The 23,910-nt window shown below is 41.9% G+C and overlaps 1 protein-coding gene across 3 annotated transcripts in view; it reads right to left on the bottom strand.

Moving 5' to 3' along the window:
* CASK (calcium/calmodulin dependent serine protein kinase) overlaps positions 1-22,362 on the bottom strand; it is a 1,258,500-nt gene extending 1,236,138 nt beyond the window's left edge. For all 3 annotated transcript variants that reach the window (XM_069204206.1, XM_069204204.1, XM_069204205.1), the window contains exon 1: positions 21,985-22,362. In XM_069204206.1, coding sequence (XP_069060307.1) covers positions 21,985-22,043 — 59 coding nt within the window. In that variant the 5' untranslated portion in view covers positions 22,044-22,362. The remainder of the gene's footprint in view (positions 1-21,984) is intronic.
* Between the last annotated feature and the right edge of the window lie 1,548 nt (positions 22,363-23,910).

Here is a 23,910-nt window from a genome sequence, read left to right as displayed (position 1 = left end):
GGTAGAAAGGCCTTGGATGTCAGGAGCACAAGGAGAGCGCGTTATACTCCATGTGGCCTCAGGCCCAGCCAGGTCTACTCTTTAAAGTTGCAGCCTCGGCCATCACCTGACTACCAATTACAAGACACTGATCCAAGCCTAAAGGAATCCATACACTTAGACATTTGCTTTGGAGCTGAAGAACGTAAATGGCTTTTAAGGATTTTCAGTCAAACCTTTCATTTTTCCTTCCTGGTTGTCGGATGCCAGTAATCGGTATTAGACAATATATATTTTACGGTAAGAATTTATTTGGCTCGTGCAGCTGAGACTATCTATCTGAAAATGTTACAATGATCGCCACTCCTCTAAACACTTTGCACCCCTCACTGGATGCTAGTTAGATTTACTGAAAGCTGTTCTCATAAGAACTATCAATGTTTTCAGCAGAATGCACCTTGCTGCTATGTTTATAAAGCTGTGATTAACCTGTGCTCATGTTAGTATTAAAAAAGAAAAATAGCAGAGGACTTCATGCAATTTACATTAGCAAGCTTTGCGGTGAGCTCAAAGCTACTCTGTAAACTGAGTCTAATGGGCCCTGTCATAATGAAGAGGATTGTAGGCAATTGTAATTCAGTTTATTTAATTTAAAAAGTGTTGTTTCGTGAAGATGTTCCGGCTGAGGAACAGGCCAATGAGTCAATCATACTGAGGCTGTTTGCTAATACAGAAGAAAGCATACTGGGGGTCATTAGTCAAACAACCAACAGTATAAAAAAAATCTCATGAATTGATCTGTCTTTCTAAAGAGTTTGAACTGCGATTCTGAAAACTGTTTATCTTTGAACGAAAGAGTAGGACCAATTGGTAATCAGGTAAGTTTGTGCTATATCCAATTATGTTTGTGTGTTAAACTTAAAGGCATGAAGTGCCCTGAACGACATGATTACTAGCTAATACATGCATACAACCACTTATACGGAAAGCCATAAATAACTTGCAAACCTGTGGCAGAGAACCAAAAAAAAAAAAAAAAAATGCGTTCTTAAATTTTCACTTTCAAAAGAAATCTGGACCGACACAACAATGTGAAATCGAGTTCAGTCACAAGAGCTGTTTCTGTGCTTTGCAGATGTCCTCAGCTGATGACAATCTTGAAAACAGAACTAAGGCAGCACCCTGAAATTATTAATAACTGTAGGCAAATATGGAACGGCTCTCTACATATGACTAATTACGAAGCTGGTAAGTGTCTAGTCAACAGGTGCCTTTATGCATCTAGCAGTATGATCTTTTGATCCTATCCCAAACTACAGTGGAAAACAATGGCACTCCTACATCACAGTAAATGCCTGGTACCGGTGTTTGGCAGATAAGAATATTTCTAATTAGGATGGTGCATTGCAAGTCTCTTAAGATGTTACTGAAGTTCTTTGCAGTGGCACTGACAAGTTACAAGCGGCCTGTCAATATTACTTCCATACCAGTTAATACCACATTAGCACGAAGCTACAAGCAGTCTGGCGTTACTACTTCCCTACTAGTGGATAGCACATTAACAAGAAGCTACAAGCGGCCTGGCATTACTCCTTCCATATCAGTGGGAATCACATTTGCACAAAACTGACTGGCATTACTACTTCCAAACAAGTCAATACCACATTACTGCAAAGTTACAGACGACCTAGTGATACTACTTCCGTACCAAGGGATACCTCATTATTGCGAAGCTACACGCAGCCTGGCGATACTACTTCCATACCAGCAGATACCACATTACTGCGAAGCTACAGGTGGCCTAGCAATACTACTTCCCTACTAGTGGATACCACATTAACAAGAAGCTACAAGCGGTCTGGCATTACTCCTTCCATATCAGTGGGAACCACATTTGCACAAAGCTACAAGCTGCCTGGCATCACTAATTCCATACAAGTGAATACCACATTACTGCAAGGTTACAGACTACCTAGTGATACTACTTCCATACCAGCAGATACCACATTACTGAGAAGTTATAGGTGGCCTAGCAATACTACTTCCATACCAGTGGAGATCATATTACTGCAAAGGTGCAGACAACCTGGTGATACTACTTCCATACCAAACCCTATTACTGCAAAGCTACAGTCAGCCTGGCATTACTAATTCCATACCAGCCGATACCACATTACTGTGAAGCTATAGGCAGTCTGCCAAAACTACTTTCATACCAGTGTATACCACATTACTGCGAAGCTACAGACGACCTGGTGATACTAATTCCATACCATTGGATACCACATTACTACGAAGTTAGAGGTGGCCTGAAGATACTACTTCCATTCCAGTGGATACCACATTGAGAAGCTACAGATTGCCTGATGATACTACCGCATTATTAGTGGATACCATATCACTGCGAACCAACGGCGTTACTACTTCCATAGTAGTTGGTACATCGTAGCGAAAACGTAGAACGCTGGGCTAATGAGGTGCCCCACTTTCAGAATGCTTCCTAATGTGGCAGCTTTCCGCGTACTTAAGGTTAAAGTACTGATAAAACAACGGACATGGAAGGTAGAAAGGGAAAGGGTAGATCAACAAATAAAGGAAAAAAACATGCTCACAGGTCAAACATCTGCATTTCCCTTCTGCACGCACTGAAAGAACAAACACAGTGTCTGCTATCCATTCATAAACTATTGTTAAACCTAAGCATACCGCGTTTTGGGCTTCAGAAGATAAGATTTAGGAAAAGAAGGGAAATAGTCTTCAAAGTCAGTCTGTGTCGTCCTGCCACAAGAACAATTTGTCGTGCTTCTTAACATCTTCAAACTTGCTTGTGAAAGCTGTGCGCCACGCCCGTTCTGTCACAGTCGCACGCACTTTCACTTTCAAACCAGTTCCAAGCGTGCAGGTCTTGCCACGTGCTTGTGTGCAGAAGAATGCTGAATCCTAGCCATGCGTAACAACATAGTAAGTAGAAGCAGCCAGTCTATTCAACTCGGGAAGGACTGCAACAGCTGTTGGGAATATGCAAAAGTATAGTAGTCTGTGGCTGAACAGATGAGGCACTACTACAAGAACACCACAAAAGTACAACTGTGCAGAATACCAAGTCCGGCTGCAGATGCATCATCAACCTCCAAATTAATTGTACTAGAGGTGTGCAAAGGTTTTAGTACACTGTCACAGTCAACTGATTATTGGTCTATCAGGGTGTAGTTCATGAAGTTCCCGAATCTATGCCATGACGCAGTTTGTCTACAGAAAAACTGACCATATTCCCTTGTAAGTGCTGACTCGAACGAAAACAAGCACTGGCAAAGCCAAGCCTTGCCTTTGGAACTATGTGGTTTGTAGGCGGGAGCACCATGTGTGCACGTACAAAATGAGGTGTTCGCCTTCTCGTTACTTACCGATTCAAATTGGTACAGTAAATAAAGAGAAAAAAAAAAAAAAAACATACTTGCATTAGACTTTTTTTTTTTTTTTTAAAGAAAACAGACAGGGCAAAAGCTACACAGGGGCTCAGGTGGGGAGAGAGGCACACAGGCGAAAGAGAGCAACAAGGAACATAGAGGTGGAAGAGAAGCGCGCTAGAAAGAAAGCTGGAACACACACGCACTCTGGGTGTGCTTAAGATAAAAGAAAAAAAGAAGTTCCCTAAAAGTGAGCAAAGGAAGGATAGAAGTACATTGGCAATGTCCCTGGGGAGGAATAGATACAAGATGGACAAGGCAAGCCATCAAGTAGGAAGTAGTCAAATGATAGCGACACTAAAGCCAACCAATGTTAATTAGTGAGTAGGCTGCAAGCTGATCTATGTTCTTGGTAGGCCCACAACTTTAGCAACAAGACGGCTGTACTGTTTAGTAGGCTCAATCTAAATAAAAAGGATGTGTCAGTATCCTTCAAGTTTATTTTAAAACAATTTTCCTCACAACTCTAGAAGTGGGTGGATGGTGGTGATATTAACCTTAATTTTTTTTTTTAAAGGATGTAAAAAACGAGATTTTAAAATAAAAGGCCACATGCAGAACACCTTAAGAAACAAAAGGTAGTAAACTAAGTATTTGGAAGAATTGTGGAAAGTTTGCCAGAGAAAGCTTTGCAAATTCATTGACCACGAATGACTAGCAACTGGTTCAAAGTAAGCAGTCAATGAGCTCTCACGCACAAACTCTAAATTTTCTCAGGCCCTTCTACTCATTTCCAAGATACATGTATGAGTAACTTGTCCATTCCAGGTTATTGCTTTGCTTTTTTGGACTTGTAGTCATGTTTATAACATTATAAACAAGTACTGGCCTGCGGATACCATTATGTAAATTCTTGTATTATGTAACCACCAAATCATAAGAATTAAAACAATAAAAACAGATTCAAACAAAAAAATAAACAAGTATACTGGCAAAGCAAAAAGTCTGGGTACAATGTGCAGCTTTTGCACATTAGATTGAGACACACAGGAGACCGCCAGAGCGGACACAGAGGATTGCCGTTTTAAGATAGTTCCTCGAGCAGTTCAATGCAAGCTCACGAGCAGAGGTAGAATGATACACCCAGGCAGCTAACAGCCTTAGGTAAAAGACGCATATTCCACTGGATTGAAACAATAATTGATTGACAAAGTCTCAGCCAATGGCTGAAAGAGGATGAGCAAGGAAAGCCAATACCTAAAGGGGTGAACCTTACATACATAGTAAGCAAAACGCCTGTTTGACATCAGCACTATCAAAACCCAGACCTAAATAAGCATTTGCAATGCAATGGATCTCAGCGTTGTAAATTCCTAACAGGATTTTTCCTGCCACATAAATCGAAAATGAAGAGTAAAAAAGTTTACATAAGCGAGCCGATTCAAAGCGCAATGGCTACCATAAATGTGAAGGAAAGACACAAAATGAAAAAGAAGTTCGCTCACAGTCAAACATATCGGCAATCATACACTTATCCACGTTACAGGGTCGGTGTCCAAGGCGATAACCAAACTGCCCCAAAGCAGGACAAACAAAGCACTTACCAATGATAACAAAGGATTTTTGAAAGGCAAGCCCACGAACGAGTGAAAGTGATGGGCGTGGTTAAAAGCCCACAATATTTACAATAGGTCAAAGCACTTGCACAATCGACCTAAAAACAGAAGTCATCTCCCCGAATACGCAATGGACCTTGAATTGATAAGATGTGGAACGTTGAAAGTGCTGCTCAAATTTCTTGTGTATATTCTTTCCGTCTCAAGGGAAGCTGTGCAACAAGAAGAACATAGAATTTATACATAAAGCTCATGTAAAATGTCTAGAAGCCTCCTCAGTGGCACAGAGGGTTAAGCATTTACAACACGTTAAATTCATGTAGCTTTTTAAAGTTACCAGATTAATGTCCCTGCAGTTAACTTCCACTGAAGCAAGGGCACCAAACATGCCTATTTATTGCATTCGAAAATGTGAGCTTGCTGACCTCAAAAATAATTACAAGGTTGGCTCAAGTGCAACTTAAACAGTGGTTGCCTTTAAAACCACTACTATCCTGTTTGAACAAAAGAGACTGTCATTAAAAACCACTGCAAAGATGTACTTCATTCAACTGTGGAAAGGTTGTGCAAAACTTTCTATGGCTTGTTGACTTCCTTACTGTGCCCCATTATGGGCCTTTGAGGTATGAAAATTAAAAAAAAAAAAAAAAATGAACCGAAGCAACCCAGACAAAAATCGGTGCCTATGGCTACAAAACCTGGTCATGATTACTTTTCTAGCACAGTTACAATGCATTGAGATACAGCTGGGCCTAAACCTGACAGTTCTATCATTTTCAAGATGGAATAAAATTGTCCAGAAAAAGGGTATTGCCTGGCTATAATGTTGTGATTACATTTCCTTCAATTACTAATATTAAAATTAAGTGTTATTTTTTACCAAAAAATATAAATTTTATTTATTATGCTTCATGTTCTCTCCATATTTTTTCTTTGTTTTTCACTACACTTTTGTTTTCTAGAGTCTTTTTTCATGAGTAGGAGGAACCCTCCTGTACCTGTTGGTTGCAGAGTAATGTCCTGTTGCTGCTGGGCTGCTTCTCTTACCTGTTTCTTGTTTTTCTTGTTCTGGGGGCAGATGACAAACTCAGACATATTTCTGCTCGGTAAATACTCTTACTCACTTCCATTGTTCAATTTCTCTGCTGCTGTTCTGCCTCCACTGCCTGAGCTGCTGGTCCGTATTATTCCACTACTAATGTATCCTAGACTGACTGCAGATACATGCAGCTAAGGACACTAATATGGGTGCCACCTTGACATGTTTTGCTACACTATCACTTTAGCTAATTATAGTTATGAAAATAGGTTGCAATTTGCTTCATACATATAACACTACTTTTGAAGTGGTCTTTCTTTTTGGTACAACTCTACTATACCACATATTTTACTACCATTTATTCAATTAAAAGGTAAATTCAACATACTGATGAATGTGTGTGCCTGGATCACTTTGAATTATTAGTAATTACTCTTGGGCGTTCCATTCAAGCCCATTTAGCTTGTCTACGGCAGTACACGTGCAAGCACATACGACCCTGGAGCCATGGCAGAAGAACATTTTACAAAAAAATGGGACACACAATGCCTGCTTATGAAATAAGAAATATTTTAGTTTACAAGAAAGAAGTAAATGTTTTTTTAGCTTCCAAAGCAGGTCATCTATTAGTTGATGCTAGGCTATTGGAGCTAAATAGGGTGGTGTTAACATTTTCCATTTATGGAATATCATTTTTTAAGGTTCTTGCCCTAAAGAAATTACTTTAGGGACAGTTGGAACATGCATTTAACCTTAAAGTTATTTTTTAATACTAAAATTGACATCTCCATGGGTACAGATGTCTGTGAGGTCCAATATAACAATACGATGAGGATGAAAAAGGGAGGAAATGACAAATGAATGACATAGAATATGGGTTACTATCAAACTTTTAAGTTTTAAACTACACCTCCTGCATTCCAGCCTGATTTATACAATATCATTAAAAGATACAAATGTTACCGAATGCAAACGAAGGTTTCAGACTTCTGTTTTGAACATGAAGTAAAACGAAAGCTACTAAATCGCAGCATCGAAATTACTACAAGAAAGGAAAGAACTTCCTCCCTAAACCGCCCTATATCTTTGTAAAACTCTGTACAAGAAGTGTGAAGCGCAAGACCATATATGTTGCATGTTTCACAAGCAAGATTTTTTTTTTAATAAAAAACGACTTCCAAACTTTGAATTTACAGTCATGGCTGCTACAAATGCCATCTTTTAAGAGACAAAGAAAGTAGTTAATAGTTTTGAGGCTACTTGCCCAGCTGAACAAGGGAGGCCCACATGCAAAGAATAAAGAAAAAAATAGTTAACATTTTGCCTTAAATAACTTTTAAAGGCCCCCTACTATATAATGCTTTTGCATACTCCACATTGATTACTCGTTTGCCGTAGCTTATGCAGTTACTTTCATCACTGTATAAAAATGGGCATTACATGCAATACATTGTGTGTTTTGACAGCATGATTCTAGTTAATATATTCATTTGAATAGATGACGCTTAGGAGAAAGCATAGCTGCTTTGGATTTTCACATGAGTGTGCAAAGGAAATATCGTGTTATTTCCTTCTCCTTCCATCACAGGGTTTTTTCCTCAGTGTAACTTTTTCACAGCTCTTTCAGGGACAGAGGTTGGACATCAACATTTTAGCCACTAGAGCAGCGTGGCTCCGAGAAAGCCATCACATTTTCCAACAGACACAGAAATCTCTGCAAACTGGACAAACATAAATTAAACAAAGTGATGAATGTGTATTGATTATAATAAGATATGTTGATTCTATTTAAACACCTCTTAATGGCAATAATTTTGATGCTTAAATGGAAGGCATTTAGGGGTTCTAAAAGCACATCATTATTAATCTTTTGCAGAGTTTCTTAATGTTTGCATATTTTGCTTACACACTAGAACCGATTTTATTGGTTTCTGTAATTATTTGGTTTAATTTATTCTGCACTAAAGGTGGCTTAAAATAATGCCATTAAAAATAACAATATGGATTTCTTGCACGTCTGTGCTGAAAGCTGTCAGAACGTGCAACAATAAATAAATATGCCCGAGCCTCTGACATTGTTATAAGCCCAATACACATGATCTCCAGGTAAATGGAGGGAGATGTGAGTCGTAACTGGTCTGGTCCTTCGGGTTGCAAGTGGTAAGTTGGTCCAAACTTGCACTTGCCAAAACCATGAGGGATGTACTGGGTTCTGTTTACATAATATCTCAAAAATAAAAAAGTAACACATTTCACAACTGAGTCAACTGTCTCCCCACTCGTTCCCAATAGAACTGGTGGAGAAATGCAGCCTAACCGTGGGAAAAAGGTTGTCTATCTTGAAAATGCAGAATAATGCCAGAACGTGTGCTAGTTTAGGTTCCTAGAAAACATACACATAAATTAAAACCTAATAACAGAAATAAAGCCTATTTACAAAAAAGGTTCCACACTGGTTGACCAAGAAAGTAAACATGACCATAACAAGATTAAAGGAACACACTAGTGACATAAAAAGCCACATCAATTCAGCTGCCTTAATAAGGAAGTATCAGACTGAGTTGCATCGCTCCCCTAAAATATCAAGGTTTCTTAGGGATGGGATGCAAGGTAGTTTCTGTTTCACCAAGCATAAGTTACAGCACTTTAGACTGGCTGCCTGTGGCGCCTTATAAATATAGCAAAGAATGATCTAAAGTTATACATTTGGAGCCCCTGCTATAGTATCCTAGATCCGTTGCATGATGCATTTCTAGAGTAATAATGTAGAAGGTTTTACATTTCTTATATAGGCAATTTTAAATCTGGGAATACTACATTCTGTGTGACGAACTACATACGTCATTGTGGGAGTTATTAGTAAAGCAGATATCTATAGCCACAATGGCTAGCGGATGTCACTAGTGTGTTTTACTATGCCCGCAGGCATCCATAGTTTAAATGTCAGTCAAAGATAACAGACCGATGTTTCATGGTGAATGGTCGGCGTTACTGTAATAATTTTGAATAACTGGATAATAAAACTCAATTCTGATTCAGTTTCAAATATCATTATCATCCAATACTTGCTATAATGCTAGGGTGTGCCCTCACGTGAAAGGCGATTTACAGGAAATTTAGAGCACACAGAGAAAGGCTTGCTGATTGGATTTTTTTTTTGATTTTTTTTTATCATGCATAATCTAGCAAAGTGACATTTGTCCACGTTGGAACCTGTGAGCCCTGGGCTGCGTCTCATATGTCCTACTATATACGGTTTTAGTTTTTCCCATTGCCTTACGGACCTTGTGGCCTTATTTTTTTTTTTATCTACATAGTTATGTAAAGTGCTGCTGTGGCCCTTTACGGTCAATTTGCAAGCTCCAGACCAGAGTCTGAAATACATGTACAGTAAATAAAGGCAAAGCTGATAAGCAATTCCTGTAGTATATTTACTGGCAAGTAGGAGGCTGTGGAGTATCCCTAGCTGACATTTTTTGGCTTTCCCCTCATGCACGTGTGCATGGGGGAAGATTGTTTCATCGGCAGTAGTTTCCTGCAATTAAAGTGGATGGATCCTACACTGTAGCAAGAATTCTGTTCTTGGGGTTTTTCTACCATGTTTTGTTTGAAACCTTTGGTTGGCTGAAGTTGAAGTCGGCTAATAGAATGACTTCCATATGAATGTAATAAGTGTGATATGTTTTAACAGCAGCTCAGCCTGTAACCAGCAGTTTTAGAGAATGGTGAATAAATCTTAACACATCAGGTAACCTGTGGAATGATTTCAGTACTTTTTTCCAAACCATCTTGTCCCCGAGTTTAAGACAAATGTTTGCACCTGGATTTGAACTATTTAGAATCTGTCTGCATTTTTCTATTAAAGTCCAGGGTATATGTCACAGTACCCAAAAAACGGAATTACAAAGGTTTGTGTTAACTCTATGATGAGTATGGAGAGGGAGAATTTTCCACGCCACTGATTATTGGAAATGGAGGCCTTCAATCAGTGGATTGATCTACAAGATGAATAAAACAGCATCATAGACACCCAAGCCAAATACGTGTGAATTAACACTCACCCAAGTCACACACCTCTAGATGACTAATCCACTGTACTTTATCATAAACAACCGACTCAGACATCTTTCACAAGTACACTGAAAAGCCGCCTGACGAATGAAACATTCATGGACATCCAATGCCCAAAGCTGTTAATAGATTGAAATGCCCTGCTGCGTAAATAATTCTTGGCCTTGGGAGTTAGAACCTGCAGGTCAGTGGCAACAGATGCCCTAAATCCACAAATCTCATGTTGGTTGGCTGGTGCAGTTTTTAGCAATTTTTAACAATCAGATAAAATTATAATCAGGGAACTGAACAGGGCATTGGGTGCCGGGTGGAGGGGGGTGTCTCACACTTTATTACCCTTTCCCTCCCTATCTTCACCAAATTAATCCCTACTAACCGGGATGTGTAGTTTGGTGCGGCTAGCAATGTCTTTTTGATCGTTATATATGATTGGACTGCTAGGTGCAGGGCGTGAGGATCATTGACCCCTATCATGACTACTTAGCCCACCTGGCCCTGGGCAACAGAGCTCGCTCCATGACCTCACAAGCTTATGGAAGATGCTGGCTCTTGCAGTATACTAGTCTCACCTTCCAGGTTACATAATGCACTCTTTGCACAATTAGCTGTACCATGCTTTGCATGTAATGTTTGTACAATACACTTTTTACTTGGTGGCTAACTACGTCTCTTTGTTCTTTTTACATGGTCGGGCAGCTAGGGGCAGGGCTTGAGGATCATCGACCCCTATCGCGACCATTCAGTCTGTTTAGCCATGGGCAACACAGTTAGCTCCATTTCCCAAAAGCCGATGGAAGATGCAGGGTTCCAGTACACTAGCTCCGCCTCCTCGTGTTTACACAACACACTTTTTGCACAATTAGTTGCACCCTGCTCTGCACGTAATGTTTGCTTAATGATCTTTCTATTTGGTTAGTGTTCTTGGTTAGGCTAGGAAAGGCTTGGCTCACTCATTTCGTACTGCCAAACGATGCTCTTTTTGCATCAAGTGACTAGGCGATAGCAGGTCGGATAATGGTTTAGTAAAACAGTTGACATTTTTTGTCTCATAAAAAGATAGTACAAAGTTTTTGTTGATTAGTATGTGTATGACAGGCCTGAACAGTACTGCCAAATCTCGCTGCTTCTCCTTTATTTAGCTATTAGATTACAATGGGAAGCTACGATTGTTGAACACGTAGCCTCGACGTACCCCGCAACAGCCACATCTCCGGACACCTGCATTGGCTCCCAGTCAGCAAAAGGATCACCTTCCGACTTCTCACCCACGCACACAAAGCCCTCCACGACAAGGGACCGGAATACCTCAACAGACGCCTCAACTTCTACGTCCCCACCCGCCCCCTCCGCTCCTCTGGCCTCGCACTCGCCGCCGTCCCTCGCATCCGACGCTCCACGGCGGGTGGGAGATCTTTCTCCTTCCTGGGGGCCAAGACCTGGAACTCCCTCCCCACCAGCCTCAGGACCACCCAGGACCACTCCGCTTTCCGGAGACTCCTAAAGACCTGGCTGTTCGAGCAGCGATAACCACCCCCTTTGTCCCTAGCGCCTTGAGACCCGCACGGGTGAGTAGCGCGCTTTATAAATGCTAATGATTTGATTTGAATTATGTGACATTTTTACTTTGTGTAGGATTTTAAGACTTTTCGATTTGTGTATGTTTATGGTCTTAAATTAACTACATTTTCACTTCACGTACACTGAAAAGAGCATGGGCTTGGCTTACGCGGCCTGGATCCATGGAGGATCGTTGGTGTGCACTTCTATTCTAAGGAGATCACCGTAGTGCTGCAAGGTCTGCTAGAAGACAAGACATCAAGGCAATGTGGTGAAGGCAAAGGATTTGGGGAAGAGGAATTAGTCACAATTATACTTTTTATAGCATTTGCTTAAAAGTACAACAAAGGACTGATCAAGTAAAAAAGTAATTATCTGTCAATTTAAATATATATAAGATTGTTGCTGTGCAGCAATTTATCACAGACTCTGGTCTTATCATGTGGGCTATACAGACCGAACTAAATGTAAACAATTTAGGTAACACACAACAAAGATTACATTTGTGAGCGCTGAGTTCGTAAGATATTTTTTAACACAATACTGAAAGTTTAGGATAGTACTCTGGCACTACACTAATTCACTGAATTTGCAGGTTTCCTTCATTAACAATCTTTTTCTAGCTTGACTTAGCAATAATGGTACCCGTATAAAGGTGTCATATCAGCACTCCAAATGATGGTTTAGGTGATTTATTGTTAGGCAGAAAAACTTTAGATTAAGACTAATAGTACTCTTTTTGAAGTACCAAGTTTAATTTAAGTAACAGAAAATGTGAAAGCTTTAAATTTGTAGTTTCTGCACCTAGAATCTAGCATGTATTTTCTGTGTGTTAAGTAAAAGTATTGAGAGGGATGTCTTGGCCTATACAGGTTGGATGCAAATGACTACACTCAAAAGTCTGAGGTAAGTTTGCCACTCAGTAAAGACAAGGTGGTAAGTGTAAGGTAGAGGACCAAACCTGGCAGCTGCTAATAGTCCCCTCCCCCAATCCCCAGACCAAAGGAAAGCAGACACATTCCAGGCAGAGGGCACGTACACACGTTCCTACTTCGAAATCGCCATTAAGTCAAAAATAAGATTAAAAAAAGAAAACAAAAGCGGAACCTACTCTTAATGAAGACCGTCTGTTTTTTAAGAGGGTGGGTTCTTGTTGCATTCAGTAATGTAATGCAGGGATGTGGAATTCCTATAGCCCGACGCCCATGACATATTGTTTGGGGTCAAGGGCAACAAGTTTTCATCTTTTTGTCATCCTTGGGACAAGAAGGCCCAACCCCCTGCAGCATAAACCCTTTGGCCACCAGTTTACAGGGAAGGGAACTGTCTGCATTTGAGGTAATGTGTGTCCATATTAATGCTGTTCGAACTTGTATTTATGGTTCATTAATGAAAAGCCGTTAAAATTCGGGTGAGCTCCCTAAATAAACGTTTTAAGGTCACACTGCACTGCTGACTAAATTCAGTTAAAAAAAAAAAGTGTACACATGTTCGAACAGTTTAACAATATGAGGCTAAGTATAATGCTCCCAGGATGCTCTCTGATTAGATGCAATTGTTTGCAGAAGCTTGCAAGCAAGAGTGAGGATTCTTCACTTTCAAAATAACATGTTCAGGAAAAACAAAATACAAGTAGGAAAAAAAAAACGTTTTGCTTCTGTGAAATTTTAGATACTAGTCCTTTGAAGCATGATTGTGTAAAATGTGTTGATGCATGCTAGTATTTACAAAAATATTCATAATGGAAAATCAATGTAACTATTTTCAGCAAGATTATGGAAAATATGAAAATAAACAAACACTGGCAAAGCCAAATGATCCAACGTTTGTTGTGAGTCTTTTGGTTTTGTCAACATGTGTTGTTTTGACATGGCTTTTGTAACACTTTATTGTTGTGTGAGCTTCTAGGCCTTCACTATTGTAACAAACACTGACAAAAAGCACACACACAGAAAAAAAAAAAAAACACAAAACAAAAAAAAAGAGGGTGGGTGGGTGAGCTCCAGGGGTCTCCTCAGCACAGCACCTGACTTCAGTGTATCCAAAGGGGGAACCCACTCCATGTTCTTTGCAATGGGGCAGCTCTAGTTTCGTTACACCACTGAAGTTCCTGGCACTGAACAGAATTACTTTGTGTGCCAATATGCCAACAGAGAAATCAAAGTTTAATAAAAACAAAATGTCTTGGTTAATGCCAGACCTAATTAGGGACCCGATTCTTGAAGAAAGTCACAAAAGTGCACCCATGGTATTGTCTTTGTTTTAATGACTTCCATGAATTCACAAGAATTTGCGGAAGTAGACCAGGATAATCGTACTCCTAGAAAATAGCAGCACAAGTGAATATGCATGTGTAGATTTAGCTCATGTGAAAATCTATTGAGCATTTACAAGTTCACTTTTCCTCCAACCACTTTTTCCCAACCCTGGAAGAACTTCTACTTCTGCTCTTGTCAGGAGTAAATTTCCAACCTTTCTCAGTATGGGAAAAGATTACAGAAGAGCTTGTGAAAATCCTTAAAACATGAAAGTTAGTAGGTTTACAGACTCAAAGGCATTCCTGCCCCGGAACTACTGCTTAATGCATCCTCCTGCCCTAGTATGGAGATATGCGTAAAGGTGGCAAAATAAGGAAATTGCTATAGTAGGGCCTGAAATTGCTAGTATCCAAGCCTTATTATAGTATTAGCCTTGGCATAATCAGAGAGGCTATCAGAACTCTTACATAATGAGATTTCTGCTGTAACTTGTCGCTGCACTACATGGCACCAAAGGGACAAGTAGATTTTATTTTTACAGGACAAGTAGATTTAAGAAGCAACCTATCCCATGGACAAGTAGATATTTTATTAAATTTCACACCCCTGTAATGAAAAGAAAAATTAGAATAGAAAAGCACCAGCTCGCATTTGAGACTGGTTTGGAAACTTGGATGAGTGTCAGAACACCACAGGATAAAATGCAGAGCTATATCTACAGTGTGGTAGCTAACTATGGAGGTCAGTCGTACTAATGGATTCAGCAGCAGTCACCTGAATTCCAACAGCATGTGGTGACCGACTCTTTATATGGATAGAATAAGCTTGAGAGCTGAAAAACCTTAAAAGGGAGACAAAACTAGAAATACTAGAGGTCCTAGAAATGGTGGAGAGGATCTGGGTAAGAGGAGCTTGACACGTTGGAGATAAGCAGATCTCGACACAATGGAGATTTGGAACGTTTTCTAAGGGCTGCCTCATTAGGTGTTAGTACTTATGAGGAGCAAGAAAATATGTAATTCCTAGATTTGAGTCACTATAGTGATGAAGAGACATATGCACGCCCTAAAGAAGACTTTCTTAGAGCTCGAAGCAAATGGGTCAATTATATACCCTGCTAAAGTGAGAGTGGAATCTTGAACAATTTATGATGTAATGTTAGGTGAAGTGTATACTTTGAGTTGTCAATCTGGCCTGGACGACAATCCTAAAGCACCCCAAAATAGTTACTAACTTTTTTGAAGGAGGGCCTATGACTTACATTAGTGCAACAACAGATAAATATGTGGATAGAAATCTGCCTCCTACGAAGACTTTCACAGGAGAAAATATTAGATTTTAGGTTTTTTTTTCCGCTGGAGGTTAGGTAACTAAACAGGCAGTATGATGCAGCTGTGTTTCCATTACCAAGTGAAGATTTGGTGGTAAGGATTCATAGCTTCGGAACTTAAACTGATTAATTTTTTTAATTGACTGACTTCCACCATTATAAAATAAATGTAATTTATTGTATAAGATGCCTTACATTTTTCAACTAGCACTGGTAAAAGCATTAGGTTTCACCTATGTGAGATCTATTGGCTTTGTCAATGTTTTTTTTTTAGTAAAACAAAAAGAGCTATTATGTGTAAGACCTCCAACAACTTTGAGCCTAACAAGTAATAAGTCACTAACAATTCTCACAAGCGTGTAAGAATAAGAAAGTGCTCTACCTTGCTCGTTTAAGCCCCCTAATACTGGATTGTAATTCTTCAATTGCCATGCATGTGATAAGGCGATGAGATATAGTAAATATACCCACTTGTTTGCAACCTTGGCTTCGAGTAACAATGTGCTTGATAATAGAGACGTACTTTGAGGCAAAGAGTGTGCCTTGGAAACAAGCACCGGGCACGGATGCAGCTTTAGCACTAGAGTGGGTCCCTGCTTTGGGTGGTGTGGGGTGGCGTTGAATGCTGGGGAATGCGTGTTGTCATGGGGGAATGGTGGGTGCCATTGCAATGGGAGTGTTGGCTTCCGACAAAGCAGGTGGACCTGCATATCTAGGTCTCCATTAGGACCAGCACAGCTCGCTGAACCCACGGTACTCAAGCAACGCTTTTGCTTCAAAGTAAGGATGTAGATCTTGAAACGAGAGCAGGGATGCTGACACACTTAAATAAGTTCCACCAAAGCGGATGAAACAGTACTTGATCCTCAAGACTCTGATAAGAGCAAACACGAGAACAAGCATTTACCAATTAAATATTGGGACATATGCTACAGCCATTAGAAACAGAGGAAAAGTAAGTGGCAAGAAGCAATGAAAAGCAAGGCTAGGGTGTAAGCCCCTTTTACGATATATTTAATGGAATAGATTTCAGACATGCAGCTTGTATCATATCGGAGGTGCATGCATGAGGGATACGTGTACTGTTGTTGCCACACCATGAACTCCCTTCTCTGTTTGTGTGGTAGAAGCTTGCTCTGCTGCCACATGTGCTCCATGATGTGTATGTATTTGTGGAGAGTGTCCTGTTCTCTGAATGTAAAGAAGCTTGTCCTGCCTCAGTCTGTATTATATCTGTGCTGCATGCACAAGGGTCACATAAAGCTGCTGCGAAGCACATGGAATCCCTGCTCTGTTTGGGTGGTGGAAGCTTGTCCTGACTCAGCCTGTGTCATATCTGCGCTACACGCATGAGGGATACGTATACTGCTGCCACACACATGGAATAACTGCTCTGTTTGTGTGGGGGCGCTTGCAGTGCTGGTAGGTGTGATCTGCCTTTTCTCTGTGTTGGAGAGAACCCTCTACGGCCCCAATCTATTCTTGCTCTTTATATGTGAGCACGGTTGCACTGCTGCTGTCCCTGTGTGTGAGGAAAATCAGCACTTTTTTCTGGTCTGAGGAAAGCCAGTGTTGCTGGATCTATTGTGGGCCTGGGCAGCAAGTTGCAGGCTATGGCACCAGTACACTCTGTGAATCAAGGATGCTTGTCCTGCTGCCGGCTGTGTCACTCATGAGTCACATCTGTGTCTGAGGAGAGACCGTGATGTTGCTCCTTAAGCTGAACTTGCTAGAACTGCTAATGCATGCAGTGTTTTTGCAAAATTCACAGAATTAGCGAAGCACACAATGTACCTTAAATCGTAGGTCTCATTGGCTAAATCCCTCCTCCACGCCACTGTTTGTCAGAGATTACCCTTTCCATGTGCTTAGTTCTCTGCTTATGCATCACCGAGACTGCCTCCTGTGGGGTTCAGCCGTCAGGATGTGAGGCGAAGAAAGGTGCAGTGGGAGTGCTCTTTCAGTTCAGTATAAATCCACTCTCCATTGACATTCTCCTCTCCGCATACATATTTATTCAGATGAGGGCTAACACTCCCTCTGGTTAAATCTCTGCATAACGTGTAAATCACAGCTCAGAATCATGACTGGACCATCCCGGCCTATTACAATTTTTAATGAAGGTAGACCTGTAGAACTTGTGACGTTGCATCTGTAATTTAAAGTGCCTTGAAGGGTCAGAGCCACTACAACGTACTGTGCTCCTCTGGTACAGTCTGCCTTGTGCAGCAGTAATAATGGATGAGGGGCCACGTCTGTGGTAATATGTCACGTGCTGTTGATGCCTTTATTTATCTGATTCATTAACATTTGGGTGAGAATCAGAGGTGCAGGTGCGTACCGTGACGCACTGGGAAGGCTGCTGACCTACGGCTGCCGTCTTCCCTCAGGGATAGAAAGTAACTCTTGGCATCGGATAGTGCAGCATTGCGGGTGTACTGCACATGCGTACTTGCATGTCTGAGTGACTTACCTGATCCCCTGTTAGTTTTAGGTGATTGTTCACCCTTCTGTTAAGGCTCAATGTGTATCAACTGTGGTATTTCTCTGCTGTTTTTGCTCGTGTGCGAATGTCCAGGGCATTGGTTTGAGCATTTTGTGTACAGCTGTATGTCCTGCAGTGAGGAGCATAAGGGTGGGTGGGCAGCCAAGAAACTCCAAGAATCCAGGGTTTCCAAGTGTGGCTGAGAGGAGAGTTGTCAGGCCAGGAGTTTCGAGGGGTAAAAGTTGTCCAGTCACTGCTGAGGGTATGTGAAGGTTGAACAAGGTCTGACATGATGGGCTGCTTTAAGTTGTGTCGTGTACTTAACCATACTGTTCAGATGAGGTTAAAAGGGCGAACAATAGTATGTGCACCTGAAGCATCTTGCCTTGCCTGCGTCTTTAGTGGATGGTGGATTTGCTTTGAGTAAGGTCTAAGTTAAAACGAGCAGAGTTCCCATAGGATTTATTGTTACCTTGACTACTGCACTTTCACTTGTGTGCTGGTGATTTATGCAAAAAGGAATATAGTGGTCTCCCATCTTGTTCCTGGTTTGTGCATGTCTTTACACAGGCACTGTATTAAAACTGCATTAATTTACTGTGCTATTCACTGTATTAAGCTACACAAACGCCAAACACAGGAGTGTTTTTCTACTCCCTTAAGCCAAAGGACTTCTCGTTAGACACGACAGGCGGCTGTTTCCTCTGACTTGTACCTCTCCGCAGCAAGCCTAACAGCACCAAGAGCTGCTTACCCCGGGGAGGACAGGCCAGCCAATGTCTCCCCTGCACACAAGCCCCCTTTGGAGACTTCCAGACCTCTCTTCATGAGAAGTACAACACCCAAAGGACAGAAAGCTGTCCATACAATGGGCCCTTTCTTGTCCACTGAACCCATAGGTAGAATATGGCGGAATCACAGGTTTGGTTTTATTAAAATACGGTTCACCTGGTTAAATAACTCAGTGACATACTGCACCTGCTGTAGATTGCAACCCTGGCTTCGGGTAACAGTGGCTCGATAATAGTGCTTACTTCGAGGCAAAGAGTGTGCCTGTCAAACAAGCACCAGCCTCTGATGCGGCTTTAGCACTAGAGTGGGCGGCGGGACTTCTGAGTGGCATTGCGATGGAAGCATTGTCTTCCCAAAAAGCAGGCAGAACTGATTATCATGAGGTCTCCGCTGAACCCACAGCAGTCGGGCAGAGCTGTAATTTCAAAGCAAGGATGTAGATCTTGTAGTGACAGCAGGGATGCTGACAAGTTTAAATAAGTTCCATCAAAACGGATGAAAACAGTACTCAGCAAGCACAGGAACTAACGAAAAGCAAGGTAAAGGGAAGGGTGGCATGTAAGCCCCTTTTAAGATATATTTAATACAATAGATTTTGCAAGCGACGTGCAGGCGAAACCTAAAAAAGCATGCAAATTATACACAATGTATCGCTCAAAAGCCTGCCACAAAACCTTAAAATAGCTGCACAATAAATGTAGCATACAATTGAAAAAGAAAATGAAAGCTTAAAGGAGCCTAGTAAAACTATGAACACAGGTGAATAGTCTGAAAAGAACTGGTTGGAGTTACACACACTGGGCACCAACAAACTCAAACAGGTCCTTCCACCAGCAGCAGGTAACTCGCCCAAAAGCAAGCAGAGGTCATCTGAATGATAAAATTCACTAATATATCTATTATTTTAAAGTGGCGAAACATTCCATAAAAACTCTGATTTATCTGTGAACAATCAAGTTCGTATACACCAACATAGTGCTGATCATAAACAGTTGTCTCTGGAAAGGGAAAAGGAAAGCACTTACAGTAGATCATTGACTTTGAGAAACTTGAAACGGAGGTCCAAGAGAAAATGAATGTTTCTTCAAACCAGACCAACCAAGAGCTGGAAACTATTAGAATAACAAACATTTAAGCTTTCGTCTACCTTCTTCATTACTGTTTCTCCAGAGAGGTAGTTATCATCCACTCCCAGGCACTGATCTGAAATTGGTTCTTATGAAGCTGTGAGAGGCCGCAACTCTACAGAAACAGTAACCTATCGTGACTAACCCCAAGCAGCCTAGATAAAATCTAATTAAGATGGAGGTCACTTTGCATAATGTGTCGTGATAAAGTCTGTCAACTTTTCCATTCTTGTCACGAATCAGGATTGTTACTCTCAAATTACACAATACTCATACTAAAATTCATATTTATCTGACATCATACGACTGGGTTTGTTGATGACACACATGCTAAACCAAGAAGAAATATGAAATTTCATATCCAACGGTACATATGCTGTGTTCCTTTGTCACCATTTTTAAAGGAAATACAACATATGTAACAGCAACAATGAAATAAGGACAATTCGGTGTGATAACGGACATCTTTATCCCTGTGTTGCCTTCCCTACTACCTAATCCAGCAGAGAAAGAGTTTTCAGTAACTTCACCCATGAATTATTATAATGGTTAAAATCTAATCGGTCAAAACCAGACTTTACATTATAATAAAATAAACCTGCAGCAGATTTCATCGAGGCCAGTAACAGAATGGGGGTTCAGGTCATGGCAGTATACCAAGCATGTATGAGGATCATTCTACATTGCTCTCAATGTGTATCTCCACATCACACCATGGCAAGATGTGCAACAAGGAGGCAACAATAGACAACACGATATTTCTGCAAAGATCTGAAGCCTCAGGACCCACACAACATTAAATCCTAGCTGACAGTACGTCAGATTAAAAAGCACACACGTATATGGAATAAGACCCTATCCCTGCATGCAGTGTTACCATGTTTCACGATCATCTCAACTTCACTTTGATGCTAGCTCTGAACATCGCTTTAATGGTCACAGCGCTGCAGCCAAGGGCTTCCTCTCTCTCTGGTTCAATCCTATCAGAACAACTCTCCAGACTGTAACATTTACAGTAAATCCGCCAGAAAAAAAGCCATACTGCGTTTAAAAACAAGAAAGTAGACGTGGCGGTGTTAATTTAAGGAATAAAAACACACTGGTGCGTCTGATACAGCAACGTGAGATCCCTGTGACTCGGTCATAGATAAGCCGACGGGAAGGGACTTGTCAGCGTTAAAATATCAGTCCCTCAGGGCCATGCGCGCCAGAGAGAGCACTCAGGATCCGAGCATAAAATCCACTCACTAGTACAGCAAAACCGCAAGAAGCTGGAAATCCGAGTCTTAAACTCAGTAGAGCAAGAGCATCACCGCCCGGACAGCAAAGCTAACCAGATGCAATTACACAGAGGAGCATTTTAAACATAGGCGTACACACACGTTCTCCATCCACCTTATTCCATTAGGCACTGTCACAAACACACCGCCCCCTTATCAAAATATGTTCAGGGGCACAGTGCATTCAGATCACTCAACACACAAGCAGGCCACCCCTTTATATTCGCGTGCCCTCGACACTGCCCCCTCCATATACCTTCAACAGAAGCTCCACGTCGCTGCCTATTAATTCCGATGGGCATCGTCCCTAAGTCCATCACGCACAACAGGAGCTCGCCCTCAAGATGTATTTCCGTACCCATTCATGCCTCATGTTCATGTATCCACGTTCGAACACACAAGAGCTATGTCTCGTCCGTGTACCGAAAAATGCCTCTCTCATCATTGGTACCCAGGAGCAGTGAAGACCTTATTGATACTCCATTAATTTACACAAAAGAATAATCCACCCATACAGAAATTCGGGACATGCCAACAAGAAGTGCATGACGAAACCCACATTTATTATTCACAAGCAGCCCTAGATATAATAATAGTGAGAAGCACTACACCGCCCCCGCCCTGCCAACAGCACGGACACCAATTTATTCCTACCCGGGAGTCCAGGCCCCTCCATGAACCACTCCAAGTCACTGCACATCTATTTACCTAGGCATCTCGCCATACAGCGGCGAGATACCGTTCCCTGCGTGCAGCAGCATCAATTAACTGAAGCACTGACTAATTAATTCACCCCAAAAACATACGCTTCCTGCATTCTTTCACTCCTGGGGTGCACAGCGTCCAGCATCCACCCATTCATTCAGTTATAGGCAATAGACCCTGCCATCTGTCACCTCTTAGACACCGTTCAGCATCAGTTTATGTATTCATCTTGCAGAGAGAAGGCGGGTCGCAGCCTTAACCCAGGGGGGTCTTATGTGTGAAGTATACCCCATCCCTCAGTGGGTGTCTTCGCCGGGGACAGGGAGCACACAACTTACTTGCCGATGACCTCGCATAGCTCATACACATCCTCAAAAAGCACGTCGTCGTCCGCCATGGTCCAGATGGGGGAACTACCAAGACAACCACAATCCTCGCGGGGGCGGGTGTTGTCCCCGGTGCAGGGCCGCGCTCGGCAAAAGCGCTCTTCTTATTCAAGGCTCCTCATCCGCCCGGGCGCCCCGCCTCACGCGGCTGGTTTGGGGGGAGAACAGGGCTGCCGAGCCGCTAGAGAGGCGGGGGATGGTTATAGGAGCCGCTCATCACTAGGTCACACAGGCGCCGGACGGTAATCCGTGTCACCGGGCGGGTGGCGCTCACCGGAGGGGAGGGACGCCGGGGCTAGCTGACGTGCACTCCCTCCTACCTCTCAGACTAGGGCTGAGGGGGGAGGGGCGAAGCAACGGGAGACGTCGTCCCGTGCGCGCCTCGTCGCCATCTTGAAACACCTAGTTTGAGGCTGCCACACAAGGATCAGGCAATACCTCCCTGATTATAGCGACATTTTAAAAATTCGTATGTTAACAATACCACTTTTGACTGACTCTAACATGGCCTCTGTTCAGGTGCAGAACTGCACCGGCGCAGTACGATGTGACTGGAACGCGCGAGTGCACGCGCAGATATATCGGGACCGAGCTTTATCCCCGCCCCGCCTTCTCCTGGGCGTGGCTCATTCAAAGGATTGACCAAGGCCTCACCCTATGCCACACCCATAAACATCCTTGCCATATCTGGCCCCGCCCTTCCTTCACGCCCCTGAGATCTAGTGGAACGGATCTCTGCGTCCGGGAGCTTTTCCCTAACGCCCCGCCCCTTCTCTCTCCTGAGTTGAAGGGAACTTAAGACGAGAAAAACGCAGGCGCCGTTGAGTGTGACGTCATAGCCCCTCAGGCGCTGTGAAAGCAGGCAATATAGAACAAGGAAAGAATAGGGAGCGGTCGGGGTGACGTAGACCAGTTTTGAAGGCGGAGGCTGTCCAACGCTCGAGTCCAGGGGGAGACAGCCGCTAGGCACAGCTGATGCTCGACGTCCTGGCAATTCAACGATGTTGTGTTTGGAGGCTCAAGCTGCACTTTGAGAGGTTACTGCAATAAGAACAGTTGAGTCTTACCATCGATACATTCCAAATGCGCCCATTTTTCGTGCGGTCACCCCAGTAGTTCACACTTTTTGTCTTCCGTGAACCGCCCCCCACTTTATCATCACTTGAACCCCGGGACCATCACTTAATTATTATTGGAATCCGGGGGACCCATCCACTTAGTCATTACTGAAAGCTGGCTACCTAATCTGTTAGTATTTAATTTTCTAAGCAGTAGCAGTCACGGACCCCCTGGGGAGGCTTTGCAGACCTTTGAGCGCATCAAGCCTTATCTGTTTTGGATATAATAACTAGTAAGGTTCATTAGAGTTGGTAATTGTTCGCACCATGACCCATTCAGCCACGAATAACCACACCTTTTAGTATCACTCATAATGTTTATTTCCCTATATTATCAATGCTAAGGTCACGTTAATTAGTTTCAAAACTATATGATAGAAATACAGAATCAACACAGGTTGACCGAAATGTCTAGAGTATTAATTTTATTAAAGCAACAACTAAGCCTTCAATAGCAACAGTATAAATCAATAGTAATAGTGATTGAGCAAGAGTAATAACGTACATTTGATCACCAAATTAATGTTATCAGTTCTTTGGCAAAAAGGACAAATGAATAGAGAAAACACCTCACTATCTCCAGATTAGCATTGGTAACGCAAATGTATTAATTAGAAATCATTAATGAATGTTGATGTATTTTGAATAATGAAATAAGTAGAAAAATGAATAATGTAGAAAATAATGTGCACGTTTGAAATTGTGACCACGGAGGGTGGCCACAAGTATTAACGAAAATATTAAAAAGAAGATTAACATA

The sequence above is a fragment of the Pleurodeles waltl genome, chromosome 8 (genome assembly GCF_031143425.1).
Source record: "Pleurodeles waltl isolate 20211129_DDA chromosome 8, aPleWal1.hap1.20221129, whole genome shotgun sequence".
In the NCBI taxonomy this organism is placed as follows: Eukaryota; Metazoa; Chordata; class Amphibia; order Caudata; family Salamandridae; genus Pleurodeles; species Pleurodeles waltl.
The sequence above is the reverse complement of the archived record's forward strand: the minus strand, read 5'-3'. Positions and strand labels throughout refer to the sequence as shown.